This window comes from Mytilus trossulus, chromosome 4, assembly GCF_036588685.1.
Source record: "Mytilus trossulus isolate FHL-02 chromosome 4, PNRI_Mtr1.1.1.hap1, whole genome shotgun sequence".
Taxonomy (NCBI): domain Eukaryota; kingdom Metazoa; phylum Mollusca; class Bivalvia; order Mytilida; family Mytilidae; genus Mytilus; species Mytilus trossulus.
In genome coordinates, this window is record NC_086376.1 from 83377939 (window position 1) to 83402186 (window position 24248).

At 31.8% G+C, this 24248-nt stretch overlaps 2 protein-coding genes across 2 annotated transcripts in view; one reads left to right on the plus strand and one right to left on the minus strand.

The window, feature by feature from the left end:
* The window catches only part of LOC134716148 (telomerase protein component 1-like), a 50128-nt gene extending 41988 nt beyond the window's left edge, over positions 1-8140 (minus strand). Inside the window, exons 1-10 of the mRNA XM_063578939.1 lie at positions 8020-8140; positions 6682-6805; positions 5271-6016; positions 4741-4875; positions 4371-4532; positions 3166-3262; positions 2161-2414; positions 1297-1430; positions 601-758; positions 149-258 (exon numbers count right to left, since the gene is read on the minus strand). Coding sequence (XP_063435009.1) covers positions 149-258; positions 601-758; positions 1297-1430; positions 2161-2414; positions 3166-3262; positions 4371-4532; positions 4741-4875; positions 5271-6016; positions 6682-6796 — 1911 coding nt within the window. The 5' untranslated portion in view covers positions 6797-6805; positions 8020-8140. The remainder of the gene's footprint in view (positions 1-148; positions 259-600; positions 759-1296; positions 1431-2160; positions 2415-3165; positions 3263-4370; positions 4533-4740; positions 4876-5270; positions 6017-6681; positions 6806-8019) is intronic.
* Positions 8141-8293: 153 nt separating this feature from the next.
* Positions 8294-23761, plus strand: LOC134716149 (mini-chromosome maintenance complex-binding protein-like). Its single transcript, XM_063578941.1, has 15 exons — positions 8294-8514; positions 14580-14653; positions 14946-15128; positions 15695-15796; positions 16133-16313; positions 16817-16890; positions 17257-17354; positions 17867-18036; positions 18816-18939; positions 19268-19385; positions 19700-19865; positions 20311-20444; positions 20875-21039; positions 22860-22948; positions 23498-23761. The coding sequence occupies exons 1-15, from the start codon at positions 8454-8456 to the stop codon at positions 23598-23600; spliced, it is 1842 nt and encodes a 613-aa protein (XP_063435011.1). The 5' UTR covers positions 8294-8453; the 3' UTR covers positions 23601-23761.
* The last annotated feature ends 487 nt before the right edge of the window (positions 23762-24248 follow it).

Sequence of the window (24248 nt, forward strand, 5' to 3'; positions counted from 1 at the left end):
CAAGACAAAAAAATTATTATAAGTCATAAATTGAAGGGTTATTCCTATAAACCCTTTTAATTTTGTTATTTGGGATATGGGATATTAGATAAAAAAATATATATATATATAAGCAAAGTAAGTGTGCCTGTGTTTGACCTATACATACCTCATTAGTAAGTCTATTGATAATATCTGTGTGGTGTTTGTTTGAGATACCAGCTTTTATCAAATTTCTCAGATTCCTCAACATTGCCATAAATGGCAACTTTTTATGGTCTGTTTAAAAAAACAAACAAATTCATTATATTGATATTCAAATCAAAATACAATCTATAAAAAATTGCTATCATTTATCATGTATATTTATTCATGAAAATTATATATCATTGTATTAAAATGCAGAAAAAAATTAGTGAATTTATAAACGGATTTTTAACGAATGGACAAACATGTGAGATTAATTACGGCAGATCTAAGAAAATCTTCTTACAGATGTATGTATCAGATATAAGGGTGCTAGTTCATATTATTGAGATCCCAAACCCATTGACATTATTTGCATTAATAAAAACCTCACAATAATTTCTGATAAAAAAAGTGACAATAAAATACACATACCTATTAAGTCTTCCCATGTTGATGCTTTGTTTCCTTTAAGTGAAACCTGAGTTTCCCAAGTCTCGGGTACAGGGAGTTTCATTCTTTTTCCCGCCTTTTCTTCTTCCCATTGTCCTGGAAGACGACACTTGTAAAAATCTTCTAATGTCTCTGGGTACCTATTAAATAATAATTGAGGCAATGATTAAAATTATTTTTTCTCCATCAGTTTCAGCAAAGATAAGTGATAGAACACAATAAAACATTACATCGTAAAGTAGCTGTATGTTCACTCTGATACACCAGGAACAAAACAGGGAAAAATCTATTGGGAAAATCATTTTCAAGATATATATTTTTGATAAAATTTCATTTTATTTTTTGTTAAAATATGCAGTTTTACAAAGATATTAGCTTCATAAAAAGAATTTTTAAACCTCAATTTTTCTAGAGTCATGGATTTAAACTCTTTGGACAAACATTTAATCAACACACATAGTTTACAAATTCACATTGTTATTTTCAGCAATATAAACAAGTCAGTAGTGGATTTTATGACTATCTGTAAAATTTTAACCTTTTATTTTACATGCCCTTAATGATCATGCACAAAATTTAAATAGTTCCTAGAAACTACGACTTGACACGGGCATATTATACAGATTATTTTATTAACTTTTAGATGCACAGACTAAGTCATTTTTTAAGTGTACTTACTTTTTACCGATAAGAGCCATGACATGGTATACTGGCTCTGTGATATGTAGTTTTCTGATCAGCTGTTTCAGTGAAAAAGATGTCTTCTCAATCTCTTCTTTCGATTCTTTATCATCATATATAACATCTGATATCTAAGAATTAAAAACAAATAAATAATGTATGTTAGTTAGACATCTACCCATCAACACATACACAAAATGACTGCTAGATGTGAACATATGAACAATACAATATTACAAGCACTTAATTCTTCGGAGACTAAACAAATTGTGAACAAATTAACCTGAGACTAATCAATGGTCTACCATAACATAAAATTCCCACAATGGGGAGCAACTTTTAGATAACGGATGACGTTCGTTTCATAAGATTCTGAAAAAATCTACTATCTTGGTAAAAAAATTGAATAAGAAATAGATAATAATAGTACATTTCTTGGAATAATACAAAATTTTGTTATCTTTAATTTTTGTTGGAATGTAGTGCCACTGTCTGCACAGTTCAGTTTATTGAAAAATTCTTTTATGGCCTTCACAGGAATAAAGATTTAGATTTTGTAGTATCTATACAAATAAAAGAAAGAACTTGATCCTGTGTGATGTTACATGTATTAGGTTTAAATGGAAATGCATGATTTTTTTTAATTTATATCTTGAAAATATTTAACCCTTCTATTTACATGTTTGTCCTGAATAATAATGTTTAATTAAAAACCCAATAAAAAATTAGGTTGCAATAAATATACATGTTATTGATTTGTAAACAACTCACTATTTAAATGAGAAAAAATGGTTGCATCCTAGCATGTATTTTTTTTTAAATTTTAAAAAGTTGGTAGACATACAATATTTATGAAATTACCTGTCTTTTCATCTTGGATTCTTCTTCCTCATCTGAAGAATCTGAAGAATCTGATGAAATGTCATCTGGCTGTGGGGGTACAAAACTGCCAAATCTAGCTCCCCTACCTCCTCTAGTAAAACCTCCTCTACCACGACCTCTACCTCCTCTGCCACCTCTACCGCCTCTCACAGCTGATCCATCATCTTCTTTCTCCTTATTTTTTCGTTCTTTCTTCTTTTTCTTCTTCCTAGAACTTTCTTTATTATACTTAGCTGAAAGTTGAATTCAGAAATAAATCTTTCTTGAAATACTCTATGCTCATTTTTAGAAGTTTAGGCATTACATGAATATTTGTCAAAATCCTTATATTGAGCATCGTGAAATTTAAACATGATTAATAGAACTTTATAAACTTAATGTATTTCAACAGGATAACTAGACAGAAGCGGCCCCCTCTTTCCCCCACATTCCAAAGCACATAAATACAGAGAATTTGAAGAAATACAACAGAGCACTAATGTTACTAAGTGCTCTGTTGTATTTATTACTCTGTTTATTAATTAGTAATAATGGAGTTAATAGCACATATTTCATTGCTAGTACATTTTTGTACCAGTAGAAGTACCATTGAAATATTCACAGCAATAGAAGTTTCTCTTCTCTTCATTCTTCTTTGTACTTAAGTTTAATACTTGGATGCCTTTAGCTCTAGAATAGACACTATCCAGCATTAATATGAATGCCCTCTGTCTAACTATAAATAGCAATTTTCTCTAACAAAATATAGATTATCTCCTTTTTTTACCCAATTTTCAACCATCTGAAATAGACAGTTTATTCAAACAGTTTTAAATGTTCTAAACAGTCTAGCATACATGTACATGTGACATTTTAACTGTCAAACAAGATATAAGGCAGTCACTGAAATGGCCGTCTATTGCCATCAGAGTTCAAAAATTAATGTTCTGAAAATGTAACAGAAATTATGCAATATACATTCTAAAACCAAAATGCTTTTCTTACCAAGCTGGTATTCATCAAAGTCAGGAAATTTAGTCATCATAACTCTTCTTAGCGCTGAGGGTAATGCCCCTTGTGTCAAATGTCTGTCATGGAAAGCCTAAAGAAATAAAACACAAGACATGTATGTTAAACCCTGTGCACTATGAAACTGAAATATGATAAAACAGTTTCTCCAATTCTTACTCATTTTATCTCTTTTATTTTTTATTTAATCAACATATATGGCTTGTTTGTAATTGATCTCAATTCTTCATTGTTCTTAATTTGGATATATATGATTTAGGACATCAAATTATCAGCGAAACCCTCTTTTTAAATTTAAAAATTTAACTGTCTCAAGTTGATAAATATTGAATCACACTCGATGCAGTGGTAAAATCTATATTTATACACAGTTTATATAAATGTACATTTGAATTAAAACATCAGTGTACATGTTTTACTATCAATTTAATATCACAACAATATATGATATAATTTCCAAAATACAGATTAAATTGAAGTTTTGTAAATTCTTTATGGTTACGATCTACTAAATATTAGTTCAAGTTTATAAAAAAAACTTTCATGCATAGATAATTTCTGGCATTAACTCAGGCTTTGGAATCAACATATCAAAGTTTTTGATTTGGTGTTTCAAGCATAAATTTTGTACTCCAAGTACTGAGTAAAGTTTTATGACTCCAGCCACAGGTCTCTTCTGGAGAGTTGTCTCGTTGGCAATTATATCACAATTTCTTGTTTTTGTACATCTTTTCTTTAATGGATTTCATTTATTTTTAAAAACCTTTCTTCTAACTCCATTGAACTCTTTAAATTTAGAATTTAGTGGCAAATTCAGGTGGAACTTAGAATTGGTTAAATGGATTTTTTGGTTTAACATTCTCAAAATTTCAATCCTGACAATAACCCTACAATTTCAAACAATAGATCAGCCACTGTTTTCTTATGCAAGAGCATGTTTTGGTCAATCTTTAAGAGCAAACTGACAACAATTATCAATTAATTCTGTACTTAAAACATGTTCGAGTAGAACAATCAATAGCATCGACATACTTATTATTTAGATCAAATGCAACTGACAAAATAACAAAATTAAGCACCATGAAAATAATTGAGTCCCTTGAGTTAATATTGCATCACAATACTGACATATCTGTGGTATTACCAAATTATCTCCCTTTGGTAACCATACCAGAACTAACCTGATATATTTCAGCTACTTCTATCCAGTCTGATGGTAAACTTATAGAGGCACAGTAGTATTTCTTTAAGAATGGTCTGCACAAATCAATATTAGCTGCCATGGCTAACAGAAAGTTTGCTGTTGTTCTTATGTTTAGTTGTTTTCTGGTATATAGTGCAACCTATAAATAAAAAATTATCAACTTAAGCAATAGTGCAGGCTAAAAAAGATTTTTTTTATGAAATCATTCCATCCAAATACTCTTTCAAGATTAACATATTTGTATCCTCATAATCATGATAAACCATCATTAAAATTCACGTTTTTTACAGCAATATCCCCCATTGAGACTCTGTGGGAGATAAAGAATGTATCAAACATGTACCTACCTTCAATACAAACTCTGGATCATAAACAACCAACTTCTTTGCCATGTTGGATAGTGCTATTCTAGTATTGTCTTCTGAATTTCTAAAATTAGGTTGGCAAATAAGTGATCCACTTACAGCATTGATGAAACCAAGCTTAAATAATAAAATAATAAATACATGTTATTCAATGATTTTTTCCATCACGTAGAAAGCAAAATTATAATAGAATTACTTAAACATTTCCTGTCAATATGTGTTTATAAACCAATTTGTTGAATATGTTCATTTTTCAGGCAACTGACTGTAAATAAATGAATTTAAAATCTTTAATGAAACATACAACTCAAAGTGATTGAGCTACAATGTACAACTTTAACATTGTCAATTTGACAGGTAGTTCAGTATCTACCAACTTAACCTGACATTTATAAAATCCCTAAATATTTAAGAAGTCAGTGGATTATAATGTCAATGATCCTTATGATTATGTATGACAAATTCAAAAAAAGGCCTGATTTTGGCACTAGATACCGAGAAGAAATTAATACCTTTATGCCATTCACATCATGTAATGGTTTAGAAATAGGTTTCAAACTTGGATCCTGTGCTGGTGATACGAAGTCCGGGATATCTATTCCTTTATCTTTAATGTCTATTTCTAATTTATACTGTGGTGGTTTGACTTCATATCTTGTTATGGTAGTTACTTTCCCATCACTGTTCACCATCTTCTTTTTTGATTTGACTGCAGAGCGATCATTACTCTTTCTTTTTGTTGTCTCCTTTTTATCTGAGCTCAATTGCCTTGATAATGAACTTTGAGTTGAGTAACTGCTTGAACTAAAGGATGTGACTGGTTCTATTTTTATTGTGACGAGGGGTGAAGTTGACTTCAGTAAATTAGATTGTAAATTTTCCTTAAACATGGAAGACGTTTTGTCAGTTCTAGTATCATTACTTCTTAATGAGCTAAGTTTTGATTGGTCAGGCTTTGTCAGAAGACTGCTTGTTAAATTGGAGGATGGGCCAAGTCTACTACTTAAACCTGATGACAGACCAAGCCTACTAGACAAATTGGATGATGTGGTCAAACTGCTGGTCAAATTTGATGTCAATCCTGGTCTTCCTGACAATGAAAAACTTGACTTTGTTGGTCCAAGTAATGTATTGTGTAACGCTGAAGATGTAGTATTTCCGCCAATGTTTGAAGAAGTTTGGTCAAGCCTACTTCTTCCAGATGTTGTCACAGAAGATGGCTTCTCTGTTTTTACCAATCCTGCGGTTAGGCCTAAACCTAAAAAAAAACAGTTGTATTACATTTTTCATTCTTTATGAAATGGTAGTGTTTTTTTAGATTCCCACATAAAAGTTTGTTATGTAAATTATTCATTCTTTGTGTACATATTCATGACCTGAACACATAAAATTATCTAATTTTTCAAAAAGTGCAACAATCAAGATCTGGCAAGTGTTAATATGTTGTTCTATCAGGTACAGAAATTTCCTAATTTTTTTTTATGTTTGTAAATTTGAGTGTCAAAACTTACAATTTTTTGTACATATACCATTAAACAGTAAGCATGTGGCACGTGGAGTTCTTTTATACAAGACCAGTTCTCTGTCCTAATACATGATTATGTAAGTAACTTCAAATATAATGGAATAATTATACATAATTTGGAGATATTGGCAGATCTTCCAAATTCTCAGTTTAACATGCACACAACTTGTCTAGAATCATAGCATTTCATTGCTCAATTTAGAGCTTACTTTAAGAAACAATGTATAGACACCCAACTATGGTTGAAGACAGTGTGTTGACATGTATGTGTCTTATTGAGTTTTTGTGTTGTTAGGTATATGTATTATTGACTTTTATCTCACATCTCCTTTTATTCATCAAAACCTTCTTAGGTTGATTCATGCTGTTAAAACTTTTATTGTAAAACTAAAACATACCAGTTTGTGATGTCAATTCTGTCTTCAGTGACCATTTTGACATCAATGATGAACTAGTTGATAACATCGACTTGTTGTCTCCCATTAGGAGTTTGTTTCTGTCAGTTGACGACATTTTCTATTTCTGAAACAGAAAATTTACAAATAATATTCTATGAATATAGATTATAGTCATTATTTACAATACTTATTATGTATGATCAACTAAGTAATTAATATATCATAAGCCTTTTCTATTTGTTGTTGATAAGTTTGTGCTAATAAAATATATTTGTATTAATATTTGTTCTGTTTTTAAATATAACTGTTACCAAAGAAACAGCGCTGTATTCCCTGCTCTACAGCCATTTAGATGTTGTATCATAAATAAATAAATGAAGAATGCATCCATGCATATATATATATATGGGACACAGATTAATTTTCCCTGATGAATAACGACGAATCACAGTAAAATTTTAACCAATATATATAACCTTAGAATAATGTTAACAGAAATTGACTGATTTTAAATGCATATAGGCATACGGTGCAGTCCTGTGTATCTGCACACTCAGACTTATGACTTCACTTTTTTCAACTGATAAAACAAATAAATGGATGATATTGTGTTAACACATTCATAACATACTTTTATTTTATAAAATATTCTGTTGGTATGGTTTCAACCTCAAGATTTTGTGAAATATGTGTCCAAAATTAGGGAAACCCCTGTTCTGGGAATTCCTCCAGTGATTTCATGCATGCCTTCCAACAAAATTATTTCAATCTGATATAATTTTGACTTATAAAAAAACACATTTTATCTCAAGATGTATTTTTTTTAAAGGAAATTGGCCTTGTTAATCATGTGATTGCAGTATTATTTAACTCTTGAACTTATCAATTCTATTCTTTTTAATCCCTTTCGGAAGGCTAAAACAATAACAAGAACAATTTCATTTTTGCTAATTGACTATATGACTAAATCAGCTAATGTGCGGTATCAACAGCCGTGCAGACACCAGGGACTCCACTGTACATATACCTATCCTCCTGGTCTAGTATAATAAATTTGAGGGAAACTTGTTATCTTATGAAGTTATGTGCTTATTGACATTTATCCATAACTTATTTCTTGTATAAATATGTTCTTTTAAATTGAAAAGGGTGATGCTACTATACTTCTTCAAGTCTAACTCAACACTTTTCAATAGTCAACAAACAAGAAAAGATACTCACCCACTACAACATCAACTGTAAATATATAGCTAAATCAGTATTAAATGTGCTTCAGTAGTACAATTTTAAACTAAAACATCAAAACAGCTACTCCTATAAAGAGCATATCATATTTACCTGGTTAGAAGAATCAGGAAAATCGGTATTTCACAACGATTTCACCATCATTGCTTGTGCTGACAGGACATTTTCCTAAACCAAAAGTCGTAGTGCAAACAAAACATTCGGGTCACTCCGGACCTGGCATTTGTTGGATGAAACAAGCCGAGAAGCTCCGAGTGAAGAAAACAAAATCATTATTTATATTTTGATACTCAAATATGTCATGGTTTAAGAATAAAATCGTATACTTTGTAACAACTTTATGATTTAAAAAAAAATGTTAAATACTAAAAATGGAAAAGAACGATCAATTTATCGTTGTTGTCAAATAATTTCGTGGATTACGGGTTCGCTGTTAATGTTCTAGACTGTCCTTTTAATTTCCCGCCATTTCCCATCACATTGTTCCTTTTCTTCAGTATTTTGTTGATTGCTAGTACTATAGAAAAATGCCTGGTATTGGTGATGATTGGATTAATAACCCATTGGCCATAATTCAAAACATTATTGGTAAATCGCTGATATTAACAAACATATTTTTTTTTTTGCATATTTGCATAACTGGACACATTGGGGCTCACTTTAAAGCTTCTTTTGTTGAAAATTTTGTAATGATGTGCCAGTTGTCTAGTATGTGTTCCATATGTAAACACTATCTTCACGCTGGAATGCCCTTACCGTCGAGCGTCAAACTTATTTTCAGCTACTGTTACTGTCAAATTGGTTAGGGTAGTAATGCCCAGTCATTTTCGGCTACCGTTAGCGTCAAATTGAATAAAATTTTACTGTGATTTGCAGTGGTAAATCCAGGGGTTGGAACCCCTCCTTTTTTTTTTGGACGATAAACGCATATGAATGGGGACATATAGTTGGATCTGCCCCTTGTTTGTCAGAGGTCTCAAATAATAACCGTCTTCAAGCTTAACATGTGATTCGTCAAAATCATTCAAATGTTTAATCGCCCAAAAGAAAGTGCACATTTTATCATCATGCATCTAAAATTACCGTTAAAGTCATTTGGCAAGAAATTTTACTGTGATTCATTATGAAAGTACCCCCATTACTACCCTCATAAATGTTATGTAATTTGTCGAAATATCCTCATTGTTATAAGTCGGAGGTCTCAAATAATTATCGTTACTCTTATTTTTTTAGAAATTTGTATGTAATTCGTCAAAATCAGTCATTTTTTTTAATGTTTATAAGAGAAAAGAGTGTTCATTTTACCATTATGCATAAAATTACTGGTAACATCATTGGCAAGAAAACAAATATTAATTTAAAATTTGTTCTGCAAATACATAGAAGTCAAACAGACAATAATAAAGAATTTGTAATGCTCGGAAACAAAGGAACAGCATAGATCAATGCTCTTATCCTAACATGGATATCTCTACTGTATAACATTTGCTTTGTCAATACTACAAGCTTGGTCTTGTTGTTCAGCATGATGACTGGGTGTATTTGTGTCTGCCTAACACTATTTAGATGTGTCAATAAGACATTTCTCTATCCAGGTCACAACTACAAGTTAACAATAATTGGCAAAAGTTTGGCCTTTGACACAGAGCTTGGGTTTAAACTTACAGGTAAAAATAAGGCCTTCAACACAGAGAACATACATATGTCATAGAAAATATTTGGGATGTAGACTTCTTGACAATGCTTGATGTTAGTACAATTGTAGTAAAAGAAAACAATTGAGTTGGGTTGTTGGACCATACAGACATGTGACAGAGTTGTCAAGTCACAACTGGAGATTTGGAAATTTTCAGCTGGAGTTTGGGCCTCATAACTGGAGATTTTTTATCGACATTTTAATCGACGTACGCAATGGTTTTTTGGTGTTTAAACTGCATATTTTCCTTTTTTGTTAATGATTTTATAACTCCATAGCCATTTTTACTTGATAGAAGTAGAAGATCAGGGGTTTTTAAATATTTATTTATTATACATAAAGTTCAAGATAAAGTGATCAGCCTTCATATATAGGTGGTAAAAAGTATCTCTGCTTAAGCATCATTGTTAATTTTGGTACCACTAACTGAACTGTGGTGTAGAATTGATAGAGTTGTGAGCTTTCTGGTGGGTTTGTTGTCTCCATATGTTAGGTCAAGTCATTAGAGTCACCATAGTCAGCTTTGCAACAAGTGTAGTAGACATACATATCATGTCTCAGTTCATTAAGATATTTGTCGTGTAGGTTAAGTAATACAACTGTTTAATGTTTTTAACAGCATCACAAAAATGTTGTTGTTTATACAACTTTAATTAATCCATTGTCAGTATTTCACTTTTAATCATCAAGGCATGTGTCTTAAACTTGCTAGTTGATCACCAGGTAATTACCAATACTCTTTTATTGCTGTATATACAGTCTAATCCTTAACACCTTCATAGATAACTCAAGGCTATTTACCTTTTGACATCAAAACAGTTAAAGGAAACTTCCGTTTTTCTCGGACTTTTCCGATATGAATTTCGAGTTTCTCTGACTTTTTCTCTGTCAGTACCACTTTTGTAAACAAAAATTTCTACTGATTTTTTTTCGAGGTTGACATTTTCAAAAAGCGGAAGATTTCAAATTTAAACGGGAGGGACGGAAGAGGGTCTTAAAAGCGGGAAATTTTGACTCCCGCCGGAAGAATCACATGTATGACCATAAAAGAATATCACATCTTCCCTTTCATTTATTGACAAAATTCCTGAAATATATTTACAGAGCTCCAGATAAGAATTCATTAATTGGGGTTTTTACCCACCATTTTCTTATATAATTGGGTGATAAAGTTTTTTAATTGAATTATCAATTCCAATTCACCCCTCAGGTTAATATCAAATCGGGTTTTTCACCACCAAGCTCCTTAATGTATTGGGTTTTTTCATTGACACAATATTGAATATTTAGGCAATATCAACCCCAATTTTTTCCATCTTAAATTAATATGTTTCTGTCTTTGTTTAGCTCTTTTATTTGGTTTAGGGTTATGGTTAGGGTTATTTGCTAGCTGTTTTATTTGGTTTATTCACTGAGGAGCAATTGTAGGTTTAATTTGTGTCCGGTTTCAAACCTTTTGCCAGTTTTGTATTTTCTCACAAAAAAGGATATGTGTATTCACAGGCACTCGTCTTATACCTTTATATAATAAATTCTGAGACCAGTGCCTGATCAGTGGCTGTGTGCATGGTGTGTGTATTCATTAATTAACCGTAAAATGAATAAAAAATAGTTACTGTATATAAACTCTAATTATACTTGAATGATTTTCTTTTATTCAATTTACATAAATCTGGGTTTAGTTGTCTTTTATTAGAACTTTTGATTTCTGATGCTTTATCATTTCTTAATTGATTAAGCCTTTCACTTTTTCCAACTGAATTCGTTTTTGATGAAACACCGTGTTTATTAGCAATGTTTTCGCCCGTGCGTTCGATGGACGCTTCCTAAAGACACTGGCTGAGTCTTGTCATCATTATAACTTTCCCTCAGTTTTCCAAAATAAGCCGAAAACATGCTTCTATTCAATATTTTAACTGGACATTCACTTTCGTTTTAATTCGATGTATGTTATGAAAAATCCCGAGCAATGCAAAAAAAATATGACTCCATGACACACGCTAATAGGATAAACACCGAGAAGATCGAAATATTTACAAAAACACGTGTACCTATTGAGCAACAGAAAACTCAAACAGGGACTCATTTCAGCTACTTGATGCAGGGATCTATTTTTAGAACGACAGGAAATTTCCAATTATAAATATTATAAAAATAGTTTACGCGACGACTGTAAACAGATAAGGGTAAATAACACAAACGGTAGCCAATAAAAGGGTTGAGAACTCATGGTTTTGGCATATAATTGGGTTTTCCGTTAAATTAATTGGGTTGTTGAACCCTTCAATGGACAATTGCATTGGGTTTTCTATTATTTGTATTGCGTGATCACGCAAATACGCAGCTTATCTGGAGCTCTGTATTTATATATTTTATTTACTTCTACAATCAGTGTTCCAGCTAGGCCGTTTTCAGAGGGCGCGGCGCCCGCCCTTTTCCGAGTGGCGCCCTGTGCCCTATTTACAGTTTCCAGGGCGCCCTGCCTTTTTAGCTCACCTGGCCCAAAGGGCCAAGTGAGCTTTTCTCATCACTTTGCGTCGGTCGTCCGTCGTCGTCGTCCTGCGTTAACTTTTACAAAAATCTTCTCCTCTGAAACTACTGGGCCAAATTAAACCAAACTTGGCCACAATGATCATTAATGTATCTAGTTTAAAATTTGTGTTTTTTTACCTGGCCAACTAACCAAGATGGCCGCCATGGCTATAAATAGAACATAGGGGTAAAATGCAGTTTTTGGCTTATAACTCAAAAACCAAAGCATTTAGAGCAAATCTGACATGGGGTAAAATTGTTTATCAGGTGAAGATCTATCTGCCATGAAATTTTCAGATGAATCAGACAACCCGTTGTTGGGTTGCTGCCCCTGAATTGGTAATTTTAAGGAAATTTTACTGTTTTTGGTCATTATCTTGAATATTATTATAGATGGAGATAAACTGTAAACAGCAATAATGTTCAGCAAAGTAAGATTTACAAATATGTCAACATGACCAAATTGGTCAGTTGACCCCTTTAGGAGTTATTGCCCTTTATAGTCAATTTTTAACCTTTTTTCGTAAATTTCCATATCTTTTACAAAAATCTTCTTCTCTGAAACTACTGGGCCAAATTAAACCAAAATTAGCAACAATCAACATTGATGTATCTAGTTTAAAATTTGTGTTTTTTTACCCGGCCAACCAACCAAGATGGCCACCATGGCTAAAAATAGAACATAGGGGTAAAATGCAGTTTTTGGCTTATATCTCAAAAACCAAAGCATTTAGAGCAAATCTGACAAGGGGCAAAATTGTTTATCTGGTCAAAATCTATCTGCCCTGAAATTTTAAGATGAATGGGTCAACTGGTTGTAAGGTTGCTGCCCCTAAATTGGTAATTTTAAGGAAATTTTGCTGTTTTGGATTATTATCTTGAATATTATTATAGATAGAGATAAACTGTAAACAGCAATAATATACAGCAATTTAAGACTAAAAAATAGGTCAAAATGACAAAAATGGTCAATTGACCCCCTATGAAATTATCGTTTTTATAATCAATTTTTAACAATTTTCATAAAATTTGTGAATTTTTACTAACATTTTCCACTGAAACTACACGGACAAGTTCATTATAGATAGAGATGATTGTAAGCAGCAAGAATGTTTAGTAAAGTAAGATGTACAAACACATCAAAATCACCTAAACACAATTTTGTCATGAACTGTCTGCTTCCTTTGTTTAATTCACATATACCAAGGTGAGCGACACAGGCTCTTTAGAGCCTCTAGTTTGAAGATCGATTGCATATTAATTTGTTTGTATTGATATGATACGCTAATTACTAAATTTTACCTGGGAAAGAGTTTATGACTTTGTTTACGACCCCAAGCTAATCAATGGTTACAACAGGTGTCATAATCTGTTGTTATAGGTAATCCGTTTATCGGATGGGTTATTAATGATCATCAACATTAATTCATTCAAATACAATAGGTCAGTCGGCAATTATCTTTTAAGAAATGTGCGTACAACAACATGGGCACAATTTGCAATGTTTACCGTAGTTTCATGGAGGAAACGTAATGACAGAAAGTTGGATAACCATAATAAACTTGTGGAAGACATTGTTTTACTTGTTTTCCGTAAAATAAACAGAAAATTCAGACGTATTTGTCATTGACTGCCTTCATTTTTTGATACGAAAATAACAAAACCATGCCATACATGTATTGTGATTATATTTACATCATATTTACGTACTGTTTATAATCCTCCATAGAAGAAGCACACCCGAATAAAGAAAGATAACTCAATCTGATTTTTCCCCCTAGCATTGAGTAACCCATTTACATATTCTAAAATATGTCTACATACTTCTTGCTTAAGAATATATATGTTTAGGTATTTATTTTGAGTTATAGGAAAAGTTAAAGAGGGTCTTAGTAGCAGTGTTGGTAGGGTGCCTTGGTCATCTTTTTCTTTATACAATTTTTCACTGTTTCTTTATATCCTAAAAGTGTGAATTTACTGAGCACAGCTGTTTTGTGCTGTATTGCCATTAAAGCACAGCAGGGGTAGAAAGGTGAAACTGGTAAAATGTGGCAGTCCATAGAAACAGTATGAAACATGTCACCTTTCAAAACATACTGCATATAAAGTTCAACTGTGCCAAGCAATGATAAAAAAAACTTGTGTGACAAGCTGCTTGACAAGTTTTTCAGCCTTAAAAGTAGAAAGATAGAGTTCTATATGGGCTAATGATGTTGTTTTTGTATAACCTGTGATTCAATGAAAAACACAAATGTTTGATTAACATCTTTTATTAAAATATGCCCTTTTCATAGTATCATATCACGCGTTAAATGCCCTTTTTCAGGATTGGCACCCTGCCCTTTTGAAAACCTAGCTGGAACACTGACAATGTATTTACATGTAACAAGTTATCCAATGAAGACTGGATTTTGTATACTTTCAGATAACAAACAAAATGATAATGGTGTTAAAGAATACTTCAGCAGTAAGCTGCAAACCAACTATGCTCTGAGTTGGGTAAGTTATTAGGGGTTAAGTTTTTTGCCCTAAGTTGGGGGATAAGTTTTAGAGTGTTTTAATTTCTTATGTCCTGAGTTGGAGGTAAGTTGGGGTGTTTAAATCTATTGTCCTGAATTGGGGGTACATGCAAGTTGAAGTAGGTTAATTATTTGCCTTGAGTTTGTTTAGTTCAGGGGGTTGAAACTTTAAACATAATATGTGAAATGTTAATAGGTGGGAAGTCATGATTTACAGTAGAAATACAGAAAGAGCAGAATTTTTGCTTAAAAAGAGTTTGTCTTATTTGCAGGTACCAAGTCTGAATGATACTCCACTGCATACCCTACAACCAAACTCTTTAGTAAGATTCAGATGTATGGTACAGGATATATATGATCCAGAATTCTACCTTGGACTCTATCAGGTGAAGGATTTAGAAACATCAAAAGTAACACAGAAATCTGGAATGTATAAAGATATTGCAGACTGTTCTGTAAGTTAATGAAGGCTGTTACGTTGTAGTCATTAAAATTCATAAAATTTTCCAAAATATAAATACAACATTTTTGTTTTTTCGTCAGCTGGTGCTTTTAAAGAAAGATAGTGTTAATTCTGTGTATTTCCCAATCAAACCAACTTCACTCAAGGTAAAATATTACTGAAGGGAATTATCATTGTGCTATTATTACAAGAAGATCTAGATGGCATTGACATCCCCTGCTTATACATCTTTAGCAGTGAAGATTCCTGTTATGCACCAATATATTTTATTTAGTCAAATATGCATTTCCATGCTGGGTTTTTTAACACTCTCCACACATTTAAAAAGTGTAAGAGTTCAGCTGAATTTGCAAGAACTAAAGTTAAGCCAGAACAAGGCCTACTTGAACTTCTGGTTTCGATACTGGTGATTTTTTACAGTGTAAAAGAATAAACCAGCATTGGTAGCAAACAGTGGATAAAATTGTGTCTAGTTTTGAATCAATTATTTAGCCAAAATGTGTTCAGCATGGTGACCCTATAATTCTTTTATATATGAACCTTTACTATTTTTTCCAGAAATCACAACAGATAGATGTAGAATCCAGAGACAATGTGACTATGGACAGACAAACAATATATTGTGTACCAATACCAGGGGAGACAACCTGGGTAAAAGAGGTAGGGTTTGAAAATTAATCAGGTTGGGAAATTATATTCTTAATTAGTATAACTGTCTTAAAGGCAAAGTTTATGCAGTTGGCCAATATTTTGGATCTGCATGTGTATTTAACAGTATAATTAGGCATTCAATGTGCAGATTAATAAAGCCCTAGAACAACAAAATTACATTTGCCTTTGCTCATATACGCTAAATGGGTTAAAATGGCTAAACATGAAATAACGTATCTGCAAAAATAGTTTTTTTACAACTTATAATATTGCTTATAGCATCTTTTTATCAAGTGAACAATTTAACTCTTTTAAAAATATATCATCTGATTTTGTACATTATAGACATATGCCGACAAAGCAGGTGTCAAAGTTCAACCTTCAATGTCACATGTTCCAGTTCGAAATAAACGTTCATTGGATGAAGAATCAGAAGATGTTGCTATGGAGACTTCAGAACCAACTGGAAACACAGAATCCTGTGATTCAGCAGAATCTAAGAGAACAAGAACAGAAAACACACAAGGTATTTTGACACTTGAATGTAGGGGTTTGAAGACCTGTTATTCTAAACAAATTTCTAAATTCTTTTATAATCAGGTCTTTTTAGGAGAGACTGTTGCTGATATCTTTTTAATTGAATGACAAGATCTCGGATGAGGCCACTGCAAAAAGTTCAAAGACCTTAAGCATAATATATGCATAGCTAAAATTTAAAAAGAGATCTTCTGAATGAGACAAATGTTTGAAGAATATTTAGAGCGTTTTAGTACAAAGATATTAGAAAGATATTTTTTTATTAATTTTGTTTCAAAGGTAAAACAAACTACATTTGCAACCAATTTTTTGGGAAAATGTGGATCAGTAGGATGAATAAAATGGCAATCAAAAAAATTAAAATCCCAACTAGGGTATGTACATTTAAGCATTTACTTGTTACTCTCAACTTTTGAATATATTTTGCTCAAACAAGAATTATTATTGCATTAAGATAAAAGGAAAATTATATACTTTTCTTTTATTTTTCAGCACAGCCTCCAAACGTGGGTCATGATTTAAACTTTCCTTTACAAGGAGAAAAGGGCACAGCTTGTTTAGTGAAGGCAAGTATAAGCTTTTCAACATGGATAAATTTTATGTAAAATTGTTTGGAAAATGTGGAGAGAAAAACAAAACTTTAGTCATGTAAGTATTTTTTAAAGGATTTGCAATTAAATAATTACCTTACATTAGAAGTTGGTCCAACCCCATTTTTCTATGAGTCAGTTTGGATTCAAAATCATATTTGTGCTAACTCTACATCCAATAATGATGCATGAACCAAATAAAAGACTAAATAGAAACTTTTGACTTCTTAAGAATGAGGGGGAAAAACATTTGAGTCTTTATGTTACAATATTTTTGTCATGCAAATAATAGTTTTGCCTATATTTGTAAGAATTCTGACAATTTATTTCTTTTATTTTCAGATATATGATGATATTGACAAGTTTAAAGTGAACGACATGGTTGAATTCATTGGTATATTATCTGTGGATCCAGCATTAGCTCAATTTAATCCTGAAAAGTAAGTTCAATTTTAAGTTGTAAAATAGTTGCATTGTTAAAAAAAATATTAAATTATTTGTAGCACCATACAAATAGAAATAAAAGTCAAATTCAATTTAAAGCTTTCCACCTTATTATAATGGATTGATTACAATTTGTTTTAGACAATATACAGAAAAGAAGAACATTTTAAGGAGGGGATTATTTTCCTTATTTTTAAGATTGAAATAAAACTGTGATATTGAAATGCAGCAAACATAAACCACTCTAAAATAAATAAATATAACTGTTTTACTCTGCAATTAAACATTATAAATGTTGGGATAATGCTCTCAGACAAACATCAAATTTAATTCCAAAATTAGAACAAGTTTCAAGGAGCATTCCAAACCATGGAAATCACTGAAAAACTTTCAATCATAAAAACTCATATCAGAGAGAGATAAAATTATTTGTAACCTTGATTGTAATTGAATTTTTGGACAGTAAATATTTTAAAAAATTGACCATAATAATTTTGGAATATTCCAGTCAACCTGAAGAATTTGGTGTAGAAGGATATCAGCCACCTGTAGAAGAGATCAATGCTCATGCCCCACCCCCTTCATTGGTACCAAGATTACATGCTGTTTTGTGTAACAAGCTGACACACAATAACCCACTACTGCCACAGAAACCTGACTCAGATGAATATAAAACTAGTAAGTGGAGACTTGTGGATAGTAGTTCAAACCTAATAAAAGAAAGAAACATTCATTGCAAAGAAAATAAAATCTTTCATGCAAATCTGTTGGTGTTGATCAAAGTATTAAAAGTCATAGAAGTTGAACTTACCCATCAATTTAACACTACAACGTATAGCTATATAATTATTGGAAAATCCTCTGGATTTCATTCTATTGGAAGTTTAAATTTCTCCTTGAAAAACACTTTAGGAATGACTGTATTTTTTCTGTCTATGAAGAAATAACATAAAAATGTGGTGCACACTGAATAACGTGTGTAGCAGGTTATTTAACAGTGTGCACCACATTTTTTATATTATTTCAAATAGACAGAAAAAATATTACAGTCATTTCTTATAATTTAATTCTAAATTCCATTTTAAACCGTAGAAAACCATGAAAAAACGTTGATGACGTCATTGTTACATGACTAAATTATGTCTATGGGCTGATAACAAAATAACGTCAGCCAATCAGAAGATGCGTTACATCCAAAATTAAATTGTATCTTAAGTGAAAACCTGTGAATTTTACTAAAGAAAACTGCATGTGTGAAGAAAACTGAAGACATTTGCTGAAATTATTATTTGTACTTTATACTATACTTTTCCAACATAAAAGTGAAAGTTCGTTGAAAGTTGTAACATTTCTTTCTAACCTATTTAAAGATTATATCATAAATCTCCACTTTGCTCTAATTTGATATATGCTAGTACTCTTTATGTCAGTGTATGAACCAATGCATTATCTTTCAGAATTTCAGCAACTTGAACAAGAGATAGATACTTTAAGAGGGAGAATAATGGAGTTGTTAGAACATGCACTACTTGGAGACAGTTTAGCTGCAGAGTTCTTTCTATTGCATTTATTATCCTCTGTGTAAGTATTCTATTACTATAATAACATTATGTTTGGTAGCAGATTTCAGTTGGGATATCAATCATTAACAATAGCATACTGTCCATCTTGTAGCATTTGGATAATTGCTGAATAATTACCAAAATTTTGCCTTTTGGACATATGAGGCTAAACTATAATTACTAACATTCACTTCATTTGAACTTTGGTGTATAGTTGCCTCATTGACATTCATACCACATCTCCTTATTTTGTATAGCATACATATATTTTGTACTCTTGAAAAACAAATATGTGTCAAACTGAACCAAAGCAATTGATTTTAAACTCAATAAAAAATATTTTTCAGGTATGGTAGAGCTGATGTGATGCCTCTAGGAAAGTTCAGTCTTAACCTAAGTCATTGCCCTGTAACACCTAAATATGGTCAGCTATTACAAGTGTTCATGGCAGGACTGCTTTCACAGGTATATATCAATAACATTATGAGAACTTTATTTCTTAGCTTTTATGCCCTACTTACAAAAGTACTGGACATACTGTTTCAAGTCTCGGCATCTGACTATCCATTAATCCATATCAGGTTTAAGTTTTGGGTTAAGGTAGAAACCCATGATATTGTGTTCAATTTAACTTCAAACTAAAAAGACTTGTGTTTATTATTATGTTAACTTTTTAATATATGTCTAATCTAGGTTTTGACCAATACTTTGTGGAAAATAACAAAGGAATTGTTACAAATTTGGAGTGCATACTTATAACAAGAAAGTTTTATTTTCAGTCACATTTACTCCCCTTGTCGATAGAAAACATGAATACTTTACGATTATGTCCAGAAAAAGACTACACAGCAAACCGTTTAAAATCTGGAGTATTGCAACTACCTGAGAGAACATCATTAGTCATAGATGAAACAGTACTACAACCTGGTCAACTGGAAGCTGGGGGTATGTTGGGTTGAACATTTATCTCATCAAGGTCTGCTCATATATATTTTACTAATTCTTGCCTTTGAGAGAGATCAGTATCTATAGATTGTTATATGGCGCCAATCATTGAGTAAGAAAAATAGAAGGTTTACATGTGTAACACACAAAAACAACCATGCAACAATGTCAATTTCAGCATGTTCAGTGAATGTTTTTGAAGCACTTTTGTTTTAAATCTGGCAATACTTTATTATTTATATTTACTGTTGAAATTAGTTGCTATGCCATAATCAATAATTATTCACTTTGAGTGATTTATATTATTGTTGTCCTTTGAAGTATCAGCTCGAAACAGGTGTTATAGCTCACATTACATTTCTCAGCCTGATACAAATCATCTAATATTTAAAGACGCTATGCAGTTATTGTCTATGTAACTTTTATGATATTTTTGTCTTTCAAGGTGTCAAGAACATGACAGCATTAGGAAACCTGATCAGTTGGCAGAAAGTGGAGTATGATTTCAGTTACCACAGACAAGATTTTATGGCAAACGTAGCTGTAATGATTCTGTCTGAGGCAAAATCTATATTACCTGTAAGTATGCTGCTACTCGTGGGGCACACTGGGAATCAAGGTCATGTTTAAAAACTGCCTTAGGTCTAGCTCATGACAACATCTTCTGAAGTAGTGAAAATCAGTGTAATTCATTACTAAATTGAAATTTTCAGTTTTTTCTCCTCGATGCACATTACTGTACTAGGAATTGGCAGAGTTGTCAACACTGACATTGTGAGTTGGAACCCCACATGTGGCTGGTGCATTCGATACCAATCATAATTGGCTCAGATTGACATTTTTTTTCTAGAAGATTTGTAGATCTCTCTGTCCACCAATAAGAACTGCCTTTCACCATTAAGCCAATTGTGCTAAAAGTGAATTAAAACACCAACAATAAATCTGTAAATATCATTAATGAAACTATTATATTGATAGGTATTTGAATCTTTGATGGTTATATTTTCAGAGTGATTGTTTATTACCATTAGAAGCTAAGATAATGCCAGAAGATTGGATAGGACATTTTAGCATGTTAGAATCAGGGATGACAGCAGAATTGTTGACAAAGATACGCACATACATCACACTGGCCAAACAGTTAAATTATTCATTAACAGATGAATTGCAGAAGGTATGTTCATGAACAGAAAATAAAACTAGTGAATATCTTTATTGTTCCAGAGCTATTACAATCCTGATTGAAGTTATAAATTTTTGACCAACCTTAAATTGTTCGTCCATTATCTCAAAAAGTATAATAGGTAAATAGAAACTGTTAATAACAAGAATGATCAAAAATAAAGGATTAACATTAATGCTTAATAACCAGCACTATGACAATTTTTATCTTCAAACTTTAGACAGAAATAGAGAAATTTTGACAAACGGGAATAATCTAAAATAAGTCATCATGACTGAAATGTTGACTCCCAGTAGTAGCCATCAGCCTTAATTTACTTCTTTATCGATTTTCAGTTTTGAGCTGTAACTTTAAAAAGTATAAAAGACCCAAAAAAAATATAAGCGTGTAGATCTTCAAAAGTTAATTTACATGACCTAAATTATTCATTATCTCCTGAATAAGTTATCTTCATTTTTACACATTTTGCTATGATGTTTAAAACTCAAATAAGTATTATATTGATGTATTTAACTTTGTCTGAATATTCTCTAAGGTTTACAATGAGTGCTTCAGGCTCATCAGGGTTTGACACTAACATTAGAGGTGTTGTAGTCCACAGGACTACAAAGAATAAAATTTGGGTAGTCCTGTTAGTCCTTGTCTATCACCGGTGAGGGCCGCGTTGCGGCCCGAACTAGTTAGGGGGGTTTGGGGAAAATTTTTGGAAATAAGATGCAATTTCCTGCCATCTGAGCACCTCAAAAGCACACAAATGTTCATTTGAGTTTTGAAAATATTTGGTTTTTTTTTTTCAGATAAATTAAAGTTGACATTCAGTGAATAAATTTTATTACTCCTGAAATTTTCCTGTCAGAAAATTTTGAAAAATTGAATGCAAAATCTGCAATCTGAGACAATTTCTAAGGCCTTGTTAGGTGGAGTTATTTGACCTTTTATTCCAGGATTATTTAGAAAAAAAAAGGATAAAAATAAGTCAATAATAAATAATAGGTTTGTTTGCGCAAACGCTACCTACCCAGAAAAAAGCTGCCTACTCAAATTCTTTAATTTGTCCTGATTTGAAGAAGTTTTTTTTAATCAAATAGGCATGAAGACTAATAAACATCTAATACCCTATGTGTTACAAACACTGTGATGATTCTGATCAGAAATCTGGATCTCAAAAGTGCTTTCATAATAACAATATTAAAATTACGTTCTTCCAAATGCCATCACTGTTTTTGAAGAATTTAAACATTATTGGGAGGACTTTTATGCCAATTTTTAGCATTGAAATAGCCAGACCATGTACAAATTTCCAGGTGGTCCACAGGACTACTGATTAACCATGTTTTGGTAGTCCTCCTAGATTTTATGGGGGCACTGGACTACCGTAAGTGTCGAACCCTGCTCATATGAGAAGTCAGTCTTACATAGTAGACTTTTTTTTGTTTTTCAAAGAATAAATCAACTTTCATATTGTTATGCCTATCTTATAGGCTACAGGGACATTAAGTGTTACCCTTCTTCCATCCATCCCATATATTTTTCTGCACTCTTACTTAAATTTGCCTGTTGCAAATTTATGAAACTCGTACACAATGCTAAGAAACATAGTTCGAAATTTTGGTTGTAAAATCATTTACTGTATTTCTTAACTTGAAAACTGCAGACTTTGGAGGTGGGCATTTGTGTCCTCAGGCAAATTCTTCTTTTGTTTATATTGACATTAAAAAGAGGACATTGAAACCTACTATTAGTAATTAAGGTAAGAGTCCAAGAAGCTGAATATTTATAAGGTTGTCTAAATATAAAAATATTTATTTTAGATAATCCAAGACGACTTTGTTGACATGAGAAAAGTTGATAGTAAAAGCATGACAGTTGACGACTTCCATTCTCTGTTGTGTACAGTTAGGTAAGTAATAGATTATAATAAGCTAGTTGTTCATTGTGCTCTAAGATCAGTTGTTGTCACTTTGCATCATTCACTATTTATGCCAAGGCTGAAATAGGTTCTCATTGACTTTTCTTTTTACACCTATGATAAAGTCCTATGTCCATGGGAGTTTCTAGTTTGAAAATTTGTCCAATGACCCTGCCTGCCAACCAAGATGGCCAACATGGCTAAAAATTTAAAGTAGGGGTGAATTGCAAGTTTTGTCTATCATTTTGAAAATATTATAAAGAGAGGAAATCTGACTGGAGCAAAACTGAACAGAATGTTGAGCTTAATAATAAATACTGTAAATTCAGAAATTATTGCAATGTTTTTATTATTGCTAAAAATGTGATAGGGTTATCATTGCAATAATTAAAACTCTGATACAGATAAATATTTAAAAACAAAAATAATCAGCAAAATAAGATATACAACATTGCTGAAGCCATCAATTTCTTTTCAATTTTAATTGCCCTTTAATGATAACTTTAATCAAAATGATATATTATAACATATATATTTCAGACTGCTATCACTCAGCTACTTAAAATCAACACCTACACAAACTCTGTGGAGAAGGGCCAAAAACATGGACTCAGAAAGGAAGAGGAGGATCAGCCCAACCTAAACATACTTGATTGACCAACACAGAAGAAAGACTTAAAATATTAAAAAAAGAATAGAATTCACAATAAACAAATTTATACGCAAAGAACACATTTTGCCATTGTTAACTGAGGAGAAATTTACATTTGTTAACCATAGAAAGAAAATAAATTGTTAGCTCATTTTAAATGATTTTTGTTTTGCCTACAAAATAAGTTGACAGACATGACAAACTGATGCAAACAAGGCTATTTGAATAAAACTTTGTGTCAGAAGAAGAAAGAGCTGGATTAATCATCTGTTCAACACTACAGTTGTCTAGCTATTATCTGGAAAACTATTGCATTTAGAGAGAAACTAACAATAAAACAGTAAAAATGGCCATCCCACCAAGCACTTACTGAATATGTCAAAAAAATCTGCTCCAGACTATTTCAAGACGATTTCAAAATTATTGCCCCTGAAATTTTAATTTTAATTATTGTTTAATGTTTAGCCTGCTAGCTTTTGTTTCTAAATGATCGACAATACAAAATATTAGATGATTTTTACCAATATACTGTGGTCGTATCAAGCTGCACTTGGCACAGCAATTTATTGTTATTGTCTTAAAAAATTTAGACATGTTTATGGTCAATAAAAATTGAAACATTGATCATGTTTGCTAAAA

Excerpts from the sequence above, each read along its gene's own strand:
- LOC134716149 (XM_063578941.1), top strand. The coding sequence starts at position 8,454 with ATGCCTGGTATTGGTGATGATTGGATTAATAACCCATTGGCCATAATT. Across the intron at positions 18,940-19,267 it reads TTGCATTTATTATCCTCTGT|GTATGGTAGAGCTGATGTGA; the intron begins GTAAGTATTCTA and ends AATATTTTTCAG. Across the intron at positions 20,445-20,874 it reads AGGCAAAATCTATATTACCT|AGTGATTGTTTATTACCATT; the intron begins GTAAGTATGCTG and ends TTATATTTTCAG.